This window comes from Oncorhynchus masou, chromosome 13, assembly GCF_036934945.1.
Source record: "Oncorhynchus masou masou isolate Uvic2021 chromosome 13, UVic_Omas_1.1, whole genome shotgun sequence".
NCBI lineage: Eukaryota > Metazoa > Chordata > Actinopteri > Salmoniformes > Salmonidae > Oncorhynchus > Oncorhynchus masou.
This window is the reverse complement of record NC_088224.1, coordinates 3,581,093-3,596,026: the sequence shown is the minus strand read 5'-3', so window position 1 is coordinate 3,596,026 and position 14,934 is coordinate 3,581,093. Positions and strand designations below refer to the sequence as shown.

General features: G+C 43.6%; 2 protein-coding genes across 2 annotated transcripts in view; one reads left to right on the top strand and one right to left on the bottom strand.

Moving 5' to 3' along the window:
• Positions 1–4,757, bottom strand: part of necab1 (N-terminal EF-hand calcium binding protein 1) — a 162,638-nt gene extending 157,881 nt beyond the window's left edge. The window contains exon 1 of the mRNA XM_064982557.1: positions 4,555–4,757. Coding sequence (XP_064838629.1) covers positions 4,555–4,644 — 90 coding nt within the window. The 5' untranslated portion in view covers positions 4,645–4,757. The remainder of the gene's footprint in view (positions 1–4,554) is intronic.
• A 6,221-nt stretch (positions 4,758–10,978) lies between these two features.
• LOC135551658 (transmembrane protein 64-like) overlaps positions 10,979–14,934 on the top strand; it is a 28,248-nt gene continuing 24,292 nt past the window's right edge. Inside the window, exon 1 of the mRNA XM_064982837.1 lies at positions 10,979–12,444. Within this exon, the coding sequence (XP_064838909.1) occupies positions 11,728–12,444 (717 nt within the window). The 5' untranslated portion in view covers positions 10,979–11,727. The remainder of the gene's footprint in view (positions 12,445–14,934) is intronic.

Sequence of the window (14,934 nt, the reverse complement as noted above, 5' to 3'; positions counted from 1 at the left end):
TCTGTTTAACCCCACAACCCTGTCTGTTTTGCCCCACAACCCTGTCTGTTTTTACCCCACAACCCAGTCTGTTTTGCCCCACAACCCTGTCTGTTTTTACCCCACAACCCTGTCTGTTTTTACCCCACAACCCAGTCTGTTTTGCCCCACAACCCTGTCTGTTTTTACCCCACAACCCAGTCTGTTTTGCCCCACAACCCTGTCTGTTTTGCCCTACAACCCTGTCTGTTTTTACCCCACAACCCAGTCTGTTTTGCCCCACAACCCTGTCTGTTTTAACCCCACAACCCTGTCTGTTTTGCCCCACAACCCAGTCTGTTTAACCCCACAACCCAGTCTGTTTTGCCCCACAACCCAGTCTGTTTTAACCCCACAACCCTGTCTGTTTTAACCCCACAACCCAGTCTGTTTAACCCCACAACCCAGTCTGTTTAACCCCACAACCCAGTCTGTTTAACCCCACAACCCAGTCTGTTTTAACCCCACAACCCTGTCTGTTTTAACCCCACAACCCAGTCTGTTTAACCCCACAACCCAGTCTGTTTAACCCCACAACCCAGTCTGTTTAACCCCACAACCCAGTCTGTTTAACCCCACAACCCTGTCTGTTTTGCCCCACAACCCTGTCTGTTTTTGCCCCACAACCCTGTCTGTTTTTACCCCACAACCCTGTCTGTTTTAACCCCACAACCCTGTCTGTTTAACCCCACAACCCAGTCTGTTTAACCCCACAACCCAGTCTGTTTAACCCCACAACCCTGTCTGTTTAACCCCACAACCCAGTCTGTTTAACCCCACAACCCAGTCTGTTTAACCCCACAACCCAGTCTGTTTAACCCCACAACCCTGTCTGTTTTGCCCCACAACCCTGTCTGTTTTTGCCCCACAACCCTGTCTGTTTTTACCCCACAACCCAGTCTGTTTTGCCCCACAACCCTGTCTGTTTTACCCCACAACCCAGTCTGTTTTGCCCCACAACCCTGTCTGTTTTGCCCCACAACCCTGTCTGTTTTACCCCACAACCCTGTCTGTTTTACCCCACAACCCAGTCTGTTTTGCCCCACAACCCTGTCTGTTTTGCCCCACAACCCAGTCTGTTTAACCCCACAACCCAGTCTGTTTTGCCCCACAACCCTGTCTGTTTTGCCCCACAACCCAGTCTGTTTAACCCCACAACCCAGTCTGTTTTGCCCCACAACCCAGTCTGTTTAACCCCACAACCCAGTCTGTTTTGCCCCACAACCCTGTCTGTTTTGCCCCACAACCCTGTCTGTTTTGCCCCACAACCCTGTCTGTTTTGCCCCACAACCCAGTCTGTTTTGCCCCACAACCCAGTCTGTTTAACCCCACAACCCAGTCTGTTTTGCCCCACAACCCAGTCTGTTTAACCCCACAACCCAGTCTGTTTTGCCCCACAACCCTGTCTGTTTTGCCCCACAACCCTGTCTGTTTTGCCCCACAACCCTGTCTGTTTTGCCCCACAACCCAGTCTGTTTTGCCCCACAACCCTGTCTGTTTTGCCCCACAACCCAGTCTGTTTTAACCCCACAACCGCGTCTGTTTAACCCCACAACCCAGTCTGTTTAACCCCACAACCCTGTCTGTTTTAACCCCACAACCCAGTCTGTTTTAACCCCACAACCCAGTCTGTTTAACCCCACAACCCAGTCTGTTTAACCCCACAACCCTGTCTGTTTAACCCCACAACCCAGTCTGTTTAACCCCACAACCCTGTCTGTTTTAACCCCACAACCCAGTCTGTTTTAACCCCACAACCCAGTCTGTTTAACCCCACAACCCAGTCTGTTTTAACCCCACAACCCAGTCTGTTTAACCCCACAACCCAGTCTGTTTTAACCCCACAACCCAGTCTGTTTAACCCCACAACCCAGTCTGTTTTAACCCCACAACCCAGTCTGTTTAACCCCACAACCCAGTCTGTTTTAACCCCACAACCCAGTCTGTTTAACCCCACAACCCAGTCTGTTTTGCCCCACAACCCTGTCTGTTTTGCCCCACAACCCTGTCTGTTTTACCCCACAACCCTGTCTGTTTAACCCCACAACCCAGTCTGTTTAACCCCACAACCCAGTCTGTTTTAACCCCACAACCCTGTCTGTTTAACCCCACAACCCTGTCTGTTTTAACCCCACAACCCAGTCTGTTTTAACCCCACAACCCAGTCTGTTTTAACCCCACAACCCAGTCTGTTTAACCCCACAACCCTGTCTGTTTAACCCCACAACCCAGTCTGTTTTACCCCACAACCCAGTCTGTTTTAACCCCACAACCCAGTCTGTTTAACCCCACAACCCAGTCTGTTTAACCCCACAACCCAGTCTGTTTAACCCCACAACCCAGTCTGTTTAACCCCACAACCCAGTCTGTTTTAACCCCACAACCCAGTCTGTTTTAACCCCACAACCCTGTCTGTTTTAACCCCACAACCCAGTCTGTTTTAACCCCACAACCCAGTCTGTTTTAACCCCACAACCCAGTCTGTTTTAACCCCACAACCCAGTCTGTTTAACCCCACAACCCAGTCTGTTTTACCCCACAACCCTGTCTGTTTTAACCCCACAACCCTGTCTGTTTTAACCCCACAACCCAGTCTGTTTTAACCCCACAACCCAGTCTGTTTTAACCCCACAACCCAGTCTGTTTTAACCCCACAACCCAGTCTGTTTAACCCCACAACCCAGTCTGTTTTTGCCCCACAACCCTGTCTGTTTTAACCCCACAACCCTGTCTGTTTTACCCCACAACCCAGTCTGTTTTAACCCCACAATCCAGTCTGTTTAACCCCACAATCCAGTCTGTTTTAACCCCACAACCCTGTCTGTTTTACCCCACAACCCAGTCTGTTTTAACCCCACAACCGCGTCTGTTTTAACCCCACAACCCTGTCTGTTTTACCCCACAACCCAGTCTGTTTTAACCCCACAATCCAGTCTGTTTAACCCCACAATCCAGTCTGTTTTAACCCCACAACCCTGTCTGTTTTACCCCACAACCCAGTCTGTTTTAACCCCACAACCCAGTCTGTTTAACCCCACAACCGCGTCTGTTTTGCCCCACAACCCTGTCTGTTTTACCCCACAACCCAGTCTGTTTTACCCCACAACCCTGTCTGTTTTAACCCCACAACCCAGTCTGTTTAACCCCACAACCCAGTCTGTTTTAACCCCACAACCCTGTCTGTTTAACCCCACAACCCAGTCTGTTTTAACCCCACAACCCAGTCTGTTTAACCCCACAACCCAGTCTGTTTTAACCCCACAACCCAGTCTGTTTAACCCCACAACCCAGTCTGTTTAGCCCCACAACCCAGTCTGTTTTGCCCCACAACCCTGTCTGTTTTACCCCACAACCCTGTCTGTTTTGCCCCACAACCCAGTCTGTTTTACCCCACAACCCTGTCTGTTTTAACCCCACAACCCTGTCTGTTTTACCCCACAACCCTGTCTGTTTTGCCCCACAACCCTGTCTGTTTAACCCCACAACCCAGTCTGTTTTAACCCCACAACCCAGTCTGTTTTAACCCCACAACCCAGTCTGTTTTAACCCCACAACCCAGTCTGTTTTAACCCCACAACCCAGTCTGTTTTAACCCCACAACCCAGTCTGTTTTACCCCACAACCCAGTCTGTTTTAACCCCACAACCCTGTCTGTTTTTGAACCATAGTTGTGCACCAACCTGTCTATAGCCTACAAAATATGTCCATTATTTATATAGCAAATACATTATAAAGATCTGTAGGGATCGTGTGAAATCAGCTAATTGGAGCAGCAAGTATTGGTGAGAATGAGTTAGAAGTGCTAACACGCCAAATGATGGTCAAACAACTATGACGCACCCAGCAGGTGATGCATTAACGGGAAAAGGTCAACTTTTGCCCTACTCCCAAATGGCACCCTATTCCCCACACAGTGCACTAATTTTGGTTAAATGTGGTGCACTATATAGGGAATAGGGTGGCACACATGAATTCACTTTATAACACTGTGTGAACTGAACACGTCTGGTGCTCGCCAGCCCTGCCAGCAGACAGACCCTTTGGGGATTTTACAGGCACAGAATAGTGTAACAAAACGTGTCAAATCAGTCATCTGTGTGTTACATAATATACGGCATTGAATAGATATAGTGTAAGTATACATAAATAAACGTATACATGTATGGAATATATAGCGATACAAATAATGAATCCATGAGTTACATAAGACAAAGTAGCTAGCCTATAAATGAAACATCATCGCCAAGAAGGACGGATTGGAAATATTACTGAATTTTGCCGATGAAATGCATTGCATTTGTCCTGCTTAAATTAAGAGAGGTATGTAAAATCAGTTAAAAAATTCTGAATACATTTCTTTATCGATTAGTCTATCGAGAAGTTATTTGAAACTTGGCAAAACTGCTAGGCATTCTGTTTTCCCTGTTGATTAAACTATAGCCTGCGGTCTCACAGTCACAGTATCAAGGGGAATAACGTTAACAATACATGTTTCTGGATGAAGACCGCATGCCTCAAGTCATACATAGTACTTACATCCAGGAATATGGACATTCCCTTTTTCAATTCCATTGGAGCGGTGGCTTCATCCGAAAGCAACTGCACCGCCTCAGAAGAACAATCCATTTTACAGCTGATCTTTTTTTATGTTGGTAATAAACTAGTTGAATGAATCCAGTCTAAAAGTCAACGAGAAAAAAACGACCTAAAGATCAGCTGATATGTTCCGACTGAATTCATACAACCGCTACCGCTGTGCATTTCAACTCGCGTTGCGTTCTACAGGTTGCCGTTGCGCGTCTCGATAGAAGGTGCGGCGGGAGGGAAGGCGTTTTTTCCGTCATAAAAGGGGAAAGACGGCGATGTTGAGCAGTGGGCTGCTGTAACTATGTTTCAGCATGTCGCTTGCATCCCAATGAGGATAATTATTTGTTTCTTATAATGATGTTACGTTAAAAAAAATGTAGCACTATTGTTTATTTTTATTTTTTACATTTCAACAAGTCATAATAGGCAGGCCATAATGGATCCTAATTAGTGTTGATGTGTGATGACTTACGTATTTTATTTCACAATGTAAGCAAATGCTAATGTTATTTGATAGTGATGATGGTAAATGTAATCTTACAAGATACCTTACAAATATATATATATTTTTTTTTAATGTAGCCTACTCTATTTAGGTGAATGATCAAATGTATTTAGCAAGCGTGTATTTTGTGAGTGATTTCGGAATAAGGACCAGATGGCCTGAAACAGGTTGTGATCTGACAAATACATAAACATAATCTACAGGCCTCGGGACTTTTTCTTAGAACAGTCTCACCTCTTCCTACTTTTTTTCCCAGACACATTTTACATTAGTAGTCTGCTACTAATATACACAGAGTTCCTCCTCTGTGATTTAAAACGAGATATTCAGGAGCAACACGACTGACTGTTGTGAGACGTGAGAACTCAAGGGGAGATGTTAACGCTGTAAAAGAAGCCTGTACAACAGCGATCTCAAGTGGTGTTTTAATAGAATGCACACAAACATAAATTCCACAGATTATATCAGAGTAAACAGAACATTTACTTTTTTTTGTCGCTTTGGTGCAATTTTCACAAGCACGTAGAACATTTTAACAACTCTTACTAAAAACTCAGACAGATCATCAAAAAAGAGAGTTGTTTCAAAACTCTAAGCACATTTTCAATTGACTAATAAGTACAACACACAAAATCATACAGTCACTATTTCACCAAACTGAATCAGTGTTTAATCTAGAAATACATGTTTCACATTGCAATACATGGTCATATAAAGGCATTGCCTTTTTAATAATGTAATGCTCTGAACGTGGATGGATAAAGAGATCATGACATAACAGTGGACACAGTTGTGACAAGAGAAATTACCATCAGGAATGATAGACATGAAATACGATGCTTTTTTTCTTAGGCTAATCCGATTTAACAATGCCGTAAATTTGAGGGTCTCTTTATAGCAAAACGTCTATTAACCACTTCCTTGGTCGATCTTGAAATGGGACTGTATGTAACAGTTTAACTTCCGTCCCTCTCCTCGCCCCTGACTGGGCTCGATCCAGCCACCCTCGAAGCATCGTTACCCATCGCGCCACAAAAGCCGCGGCCCTTGCAGAGCAAATGAAACAACTTTATATATTTATATATATATCAAATCAATACATAAAGCATATGAGGGAATACAAGCATACATGGATTACAAACAAAAGACAATCGAGCTAGGGGGTACAATATCACATTACAATTACACAAGGACCTTAATAAGGGACATGCATATACTTACAATTCTAACAGCTTTTTTGTTAGTAGAGCATTTAACCGTCTTAAAATACAGTTCAATTTCTTTTTGTAGGGTACGAAAATGTGGTTTTCTGTTTGTAAATTTACATTTGTGTATATGAAATTTGGCCAAAAGAATAATGAAATTAATTACATAAAAATGATTCCGCTTATTTCTATTGTATGTAAAGAATCCAAACAGGTCCCTGTAACACCTAAAGATTTTGCAATTGTTTTAGATACCATTCCCTCAGGTGTTGCTTTATTATTCAGGAATGGTTAAGACCTGACCCTCAGAGCCTACCTTCCATTAACCCTGTTGACTCATCAGTAGGAGAGATTTGGTTCTCTTTTGGTCCATTCAACAACAGAGCGATACGATCCTTGTTTCAGCAGGATGTTGTATCTATACCTTATGTCATGCCTTATTGGAATGGATTTATTGATAATATCTGTTGGAAAAAAGTATGGATGTTGCCACACACATACCTACTTGTTAACAAAATGAAGGAAGTTTCCTTTAAAATTATTCATAAATATTATCCTACCAACCACTATATGAAGAAGTTTAAGGAAAACATCAACTCAAATTGCTCCTTTTGTAATGACCACCCAGAAACGGTGTTGCATCTTTTTTGGCATTGTATGTAAGCAAACTGTGGCAAGACATCAGTAGGTTTATAATTGAACACATTTATGATACACTATTGTGGAGAGATGTACTGTTTGGATTCTTTGCAAATGAAACAACTACTTCCAAGATCTCAGAGCAAGTGACGTCACCGATTGAAACGCTATTAGTGAGCACCACCGCTAACTAGCTAACCATTTCACATCGGTTACATGTAGTGGACACCAAAGTTTCAGAGGGATTCATTTGACATGGTTAGCATAATGCATGCAGCACAGTCTGTCTTACTCTCTTAATAAGGCAATTCCAATAATTATTATTTATACCCCCTTGTTTTTAATCGTTCACATACATATTTGGCATCTACATCAAAGGATAAATCAGAGTCACAAAAGCGCATAATGCGAAGGAGTTGGCCATATGGTAAACTATTTCAATGAAGATAACTGCTGAAATGAAGAAATGTATATATATATATCAGTGGAGGACCATCTTCCTCAGTCAATATCTTAAAAATAAAAATAGTGAAACATTTAAAAAGTTACCCTGTCACCAAATAATGTATTAAAACACACTGTTTTGTAATGAAGGTCTACAGTAGCCTAAACAGCACTCTGTAGGGTAGCATCATGGTGTAGCAGGAGGACAGATAGCTTCCATCCTCCTCTTGGTACAGTGACTTCAACACAAAACCTAGGAGGCTCTTGGTTCTCACCCCCTTCCATAGACTTACACAGTAATTATGACAACTTCCGGAGGACATCCTCAAACCTATCAGAGCTCTTGCAGCACGAACTGACATGTTTTCCACCCAATAAAAGAATCAGAGAATGAAACTACTACTGAAAGCATAAGCTACAGCTAGCTACCACTGCAGTGCATGAAAAAAGAGAGAGAAAGACAATAGTTTAACAGTGTTGAACAAATTCATTTTAAGAATGAAGGAGAAGCAAGAAAAAGAAAGAGAGCTAGCTATATTTTGTTTTAAAAAATATCACTTTCACTTACTTAGCTAACAAATGCAGCTAGCTATTTTAGCCTACTCAAACACCTGGCTCAAACAGAGGGATGCTACGTTACCTAGCTGGCTATAACAGAGGGATGCTATGTTGCTAGCAGGCTATAACAGAGGGATGCTATGTTAGCTAGCTGGCTATAACAGAGGGATGCTATGTTAGCTAGCTGGCTATAACAGAGGTATGCTATGTTAGCTAGCTGGCTATAACAGAGGGATGCTATGTTACCTAGCTGGCTATAACAGAGGGATGCTATGTTACCTAGCTGGCTATAACATAAGGATGCTATGTTACCTAGCTGGCTATAACAGAAAGATGCTATGTTACCTAGCTGGCTATAACAGAGGGATGCTATGTTACCTAGCTGGCTATAACAGAAGGATGCTATGTTAGCTAGCTGGCTATAACAGAAGGATGCTATGTTACCTAGCTGGCTATAACAGAGGGATGCTATGTTGCCTAGCTGGCTATAACAGAGGGATGCTATGTTACCTAGCTGGCTATTACAGAGGGATGCAATGTTGCTAGCAGGCTATAACAGAGGGATGCTATGTTAGCTAGCTGGCTATAACAGAGGGATGCTATGTTACCTAGCTGGCTATAACATAAGGATGCTATGTTACCTAGCTGGCTATAACAGAATGATGCTATGTTAGCTAGCTGGCTATAACAGAGGGATGCTATGTTACCTAGCTGGCTATAACAGAGGGATGCTATGTTACCTAGCTGGCTATAACAGAGGGATGCTATGTTACCTAGCTGGCTATAACAGAGGGATGCTATGTTACCTAGCTGGCTATAACAGAAGGATGCTATGTTACCTAGCCAGCTATAACAGAAGGATGCTATGTTACCTAGCTGGCTATAACAGAGGGATGCTATGTTACCTAGCTGGCTATAACAGAGGGATGCTATGTTACCTAGCTGGCTATAACAGAGGGATGCTATGTAACCTAGCTGGCTATAACAGAGGGATGCTATGTTACCTAGCTGGCTATAACATAAGGATGCTATGTTACCTAGCTGGCTATAACAGAAGGATGCTATGTTAGCTAGCTGGCTATAACAGAGGGATGCTATGTTAGCTAGCTGGCTATAACAGAGGGATGCTATGTTAGCTAGCTGGCTATGACTGTCCAACACTGGAACTCTTCCAAGTCAAGGTGAGCTTTTGGTTTTACTAATGTATTGCCACTGGGGCCTGCTGGAGTAACTGCTAAACTGCTTACTGACTGTACACTGTACTGCATGATTGTAGCGGGTTTACTAACAAGTTAGTTCGAGTAGATATGTTGACTATGACGTTACTCTGGCTAATATGGTGACATCGATGTAGGTAGCGGTTATTATATGGAGGTTTGGCTTGGAAAGGTTTTTTCGCCTAGTCAGACAGCTGCTGTGTTGTGCATTGAAGTCCACAAGCAAAGGGAAAATGTGAGAGAGTGCAGATGTGTGAAGAAATACAACGAGCTGTTTGTCTGCCTATAAAAGTGAACTGTATTTGCGTGTGATCAGTGGTGTATTGATTCTGCCGATTCTGTTGAAAAACGTTTCTTAAACGTAAACAAACGGAATGAAATGGAGATAAACATACCTAAATCTGTCCAATAGAAACTCTGGATTAATGATTACACACTAGATCAGCTAGATACAGGTAAGAGTGTGCAAGGCGGTATTGAAAGTGTCACTGTCACCTCAAATATTTATCTCGACCTGTGTGAACCTAACGTTGCAAACTTTCATTCGTAGTCTAGGTTGTATCAACCGATGTTACATTGAACTGGGTGAATGAAATCAGAATGAACGTCGTCCTATTATAGAAATAAGGTCATAAAAAAATCCTGCTTGTCCGCCTTCATCTTAAACAGCAGCTGATTTCCATCCGTTATTTTCTATACACCTCAAGTGTACAAGTACAGTACAAGTGTTTCTCCTCCGTGGCTCTAGTCCGACAGTACCTCAAGGACCTTCTTCTCTGGGTGGAGAGCTTGGACAGCCTGGTTGGAGCCTTGCTGTTCATAGTTCCTCTGATCATTGTGTCCTTCCCATTCGGTTGGGGGTACATCCTACTGAACGTGGCTGCGGGATACCTCTATGGTTATTGCCATCTTTGTTAACCAAAACATCCAAAAAAAATGTAATATGTTCTTTGTCTGATACGAATGTAAATATCACGGATGGCGTCCTGCAATTCAGGATCATCACCACCTGACCAAATGAAGAAAAATGTTCTCAATATATCAGATAAACTATTTCTACTCGAGAGGGTTTAGATACGATTAAACATTATTTGAATCAAAGAACAGAAATCGACTTACCGCTGAGCTTGTCTAATGAAATATTGACTAAGAATTATTTTAGGTTTGAATGTTGAATTATCTTCAGGATCGAGGACCTGAAGTGGATCACAATGAATTTATGGGGATATTTGATTTAGACTTTATATACAATAATAATCCACATTCTAGGTTTATCAAAGCGTAAAGTTTAGTACGAGGCCACTTGTTTTATCATTGTTTATGTCCTAAATGGCCCCCTTATTACCTAAATCGGGCACTACTTTTGACCAGGGGGCTATTCAGACTTGTTCTTCTTTGCCTGAACTTGGACATCTTGTTGATAATACCTACTGTAGACTGAGTTGTGTCTGCTAAGAATTACATGCATCTATCTGAGGAATGAAGTCTCACTTGATAATGGAAAACTGTCAAGTGAACATGTGTTGACATTTGTGAACCTAACGAACTAAACAAACTGTTTTTCAAATACAGAACTTGCTGACTTTATTGACACTACCAAACAACAGAATTGACAAAACATGAATAAATACTAATACAGATATATAAAATACAAATGAATAACACAATTGTGCCTGTTATAACCGTCCCTTGAAACATTGAAATGTTATGTGTTCGCCATGTACCAGACTCGTTGCCTGATTGGTCCAGAACGGCAGTAGTCTGGTTCTTGGCATTGTGGGAAATAAACAGAGCCGTATCTGGTGTATCAGTAGCATGTAGCGTCGCTCAGCACTTACTATTCTGGATGAAGCGAGATATAACACGTAGTTGGCTGTCAGACTGACGTCGGTGCTCCGGTTATCACTTTGCCCCGGGAAGAGAAAATAAGGAGTTTTTTTCGGGCGAATCGCGTGTCGGAATGAATTTCCAGGACTTTGACCACACAGCAGCTCGTAAAGTGGAGTAGAAACCCGCTGCAACGTTTTACCAAATAGGACCGAAGACTTGCAAAAGTCTTGCACGGATTCATCTTGCAACCGTTTTGTATCTATACGAATAGTAAACACGTTTTTTTTTTTTGTAATAACGTGACTTTGTTGTCAGTTTGCTGCTGCCGTTTCCTAATTTATGACGTTTGACTCCTAGGCGATGTGAACGGTAATTATAATCATTGAACTGCATGTCTCCCAATTGGTGAACACAAGATAACTGTCCCACTGGAGGAGGATTTGTACCATGGCAACTGGAATCATCGTTATTTTTCAAGTCTATGTAAACAATTGTCCTCTGTACTAAGTGATGGGTCCGCAGCACAGAAGACATCGATAACCTCTGTGTCAGCACGTTTTTTACCCTCCTTATCTTTCTCAGTTGTCATCCTATTTTATGTTCAAGCTTTTATCGTTTCTACAATGGAAACGGTCGTATTGAAGTTGCAACGCTCATCGTTAATCTGAGCACCACCATCAGAGCGACTCGTTTATCTTCTCGAGACTCCGTTGTAAGGACAGTCATGTGGGGCCCTGCGCCACCATCCCTGCAGGTCGCCGTAAAAGTACTGAAACACGTCGCTGTCAAAGGACAGATCCAGCTGAAACGCTGGCTCCACAGACCCTCCCCGGACGACTGCGATAAAATTGACCTCTTGATATGCAACACCTTTGACGAGAGAGGAGGCGCCGTCGGCAAGTCTGATGGAGACCCGGAGAGCATCGTTGACACTGGCGTGTCATTCACCGGTGGCGCCACCAACAGGGAGTTCAGACACCAGTGTTGTATTACCACGTGTTGCTTCAAGAGCAGCCTCCTGGCTTGCATTCTGACAGCTGTGTGCTTCTCCTCCGTGGCTCTAGTCCGACAGTACCTCAAGGACCTTCTTCTCTGGGTGGAGAGCTTGGACAGCCTGGTTGGAGCCTTGCTGTTCATAGTTGCTCTGATCATTGTGTCCTTCCCATTCGGCTGGGGGTACATCGTACTGAACGTGGCTGCGGGATACCTCTACGGCTTCGTGCTGGGTATGGGACTGGTGATGGTGGGGGTGCTCATAGGTACCTTCGTGGCTCACCTGGTGTGTAAGAGACTGTTGACGGACTGGGTGGTCAACAAGGTGGGGAACTCTGAACAGCTCAGTGCTGTAATACGGGTGGTGGAGGGGGGGAGTGGACTCAAAGTGGTGGCCTTAGCAAGACTCACGCCCATTCCCTTTGGACTCCAGAATGCAGTGTTCTCAGTGAGTATGGTTGAAATTCTTATTTATTGCAAGTGAAGTTGCTGATGGTGTCCTTGGTCTGTGAAGTTGCTGATGGTGTCCGTGGTCTGTGAAGTTGCTGATGGTGTCCAGGGTCTGTGAAGTAGCTGATGGTGTCCAGGGTCTGTGAAGTTGATGATGGTGTCCAGGGTCTGTGAAGTAGCTGATGGTGTCCAGGGTCTGTGAAGTTGATGATGGTGTCCAGGGTCTGTGAAGTTGCTGATGGTGTCCAGGGTCTGTGAAGTTGCTGATGGTGTCCAGGGTCTGTGAAGTTGATGATGGTGTCCGTGGTCTGTGAAGTTGCTGATGGTGTCCGTGGTCTGTGAAGTTGCTGATGGTGTCCAGGGTCTGTGAAGTTGATGATGGTGTCCAGGGTCTGTGAAGTTGCTGATGGTGTCCAGGGTCTGTGAAGTTGCTGATGGTGTCCAGGGTCTGTGAAGTTGATGATGGTGTCCAGGGTCTGTGAAGTTGCTGATGGTGTCCAGGGTCTGTGAAGTTGATGATGGTGTCCAGGGTCTGTGAAGTTGATGATGGTGTCCGTGGTCTGTGAAGTTGCTGATGGTGTCCAGGGTCTGTGAAGTTGATGATGGTGTCCAGGGTCTGTGAAGTTGATGATGGTGTCCAGGGTCTGTGAAGTTGCTGATGGTGTCCAGGGTCTGTGAAGTTGCTGATGGTGTCCAGGGTCTGTGAAGTTGATGATGGTGTTAGTGGTCTGTGAAGTTGATGATGGTGTCCGTGGTGTGTGAAGTTGCTGATGGTGTCCAGTGTCTGTGAAGTTGCTGATGGTGTCCAGGGTCTGTGAAGTTGCTGATGGTGTCCAGGGTCTGTGAAGTTGATGATGGTGTTAGTGGTCTGTGAAGTTGCTGATGGTGTCCGTGGTCTGCAGATCAAGTGAGAAACGGGACCAAGATGTATGGATCCCTAACGGGACCCTGTTCCCATAGTGCGCTATAAAGGCATCTGCGTGAGTGGTCGAGCTCGTTCCTGCAGAGCCTGGTGGATGTGCTTTTTGTTCCAGCTCCAACATATTTGAATGATTCAGCTGATATAGCCTAGGTCCTGATGAGAAGCTGATATCAGGTGTGTTCAAGCAGGGTTGGAACACAAGCCTGCACACTTAGGAGAACAAGGCATGTATCTATTGAAGGAGGGATGTCCACCTCTGGGCAAGAGGGTAATGACTCTGGCAAATATAGACCTATAAGAAAATTGAGTTTGAGCAAGTTATTGACCGAAACTGTACTCCAATAGATAGTATGTGTCCTCAGAATATGTTTTTTATTTTTATTTATTTATCCGTTATTTTACCAGGTAAGTTGACTGAGAAAATGTTCTCATTTACAGCAACGACCTGGAGAATAGTTACAGGGGAGAGGAGGGGGATGAATGAGCAAATTGTAAACTGGGGATTATTAGGTGACCGTGATGTTTGAGGGCCAGATTGGGAATTTAGGGCCTATTGTCATACATTTATCTTGGTCTTGTCTCTAATAGAAAGCCCACTGCCTTTACGAAAGGACAGCAAGGGAAAGTCCTTTTTTGGGTAGAAGTTCTTTTAGACAGTGACCATCACTAGGCCTACACTTGACAGTCATGTGACTGGGTGTGGATCCCAAATGGCACCCTAGTCCCATAGGGCTCAGGTCTAAAGTAGCGCACTATATAGGGAAGAGGGTGTTATTTGGGATCCCTCGTCTGTCTCTCAACACTCCAAGGACATGATATTGCTGCCACCTCAGTCTTTTCGGTAACCTGACACACTTGACCTCCAATCACTGTTTGAATTATTGATTGATCTTGATGACTCCCCCTTTCTTTCTCTTCCTAGTATCATCTGCAATGAGGTAGCATGGACCCACATCTGTCTGTGCTATAATGTCAACTCCTTGTCAGTCATGCCTAACATGTCAATATCATAGAGTTGCATGATGGCACAAGCATCTACCAAGATGGCATGATGGCACAAGCATTTGTCAGTCCTGCCTAACATGTCATAGAGTGGCATGATGGCACATGTTTCTACCCACACAGGCTAGCAATTAGACTGTACGTATAAAGTATTTCCAAAAAGAAACATGTCAAAATGTTATCGTCACCTGCTTGGTAGACAACAGTTGTAGACATAACAGTGAAATGCTTCCTGACAGACCTTCACAACAATGCAGAGAGAAAAGAGAAATAATGGATAACTTGGCTATATAGATGGGTTAGCTGACTGTCGTATAAATGATGTGTGATAACATGGCTATATAGATGGGTTAGCTGACTGTATAAATGATGTGATATCTTGGCTATATAGATGGGTTAGCTGACTGTATAAATGATGTGTGATATCATGACTATATAGATGGGTTAGCTGACTGTATAAATGATGTGTGATAACTTGGCTATATAGATGGGTTAGCTGACTGTCGTATAAATGATGTGTGATAACTTGACTATATAGATGGGTTAGCTGACTGTATAAATGAT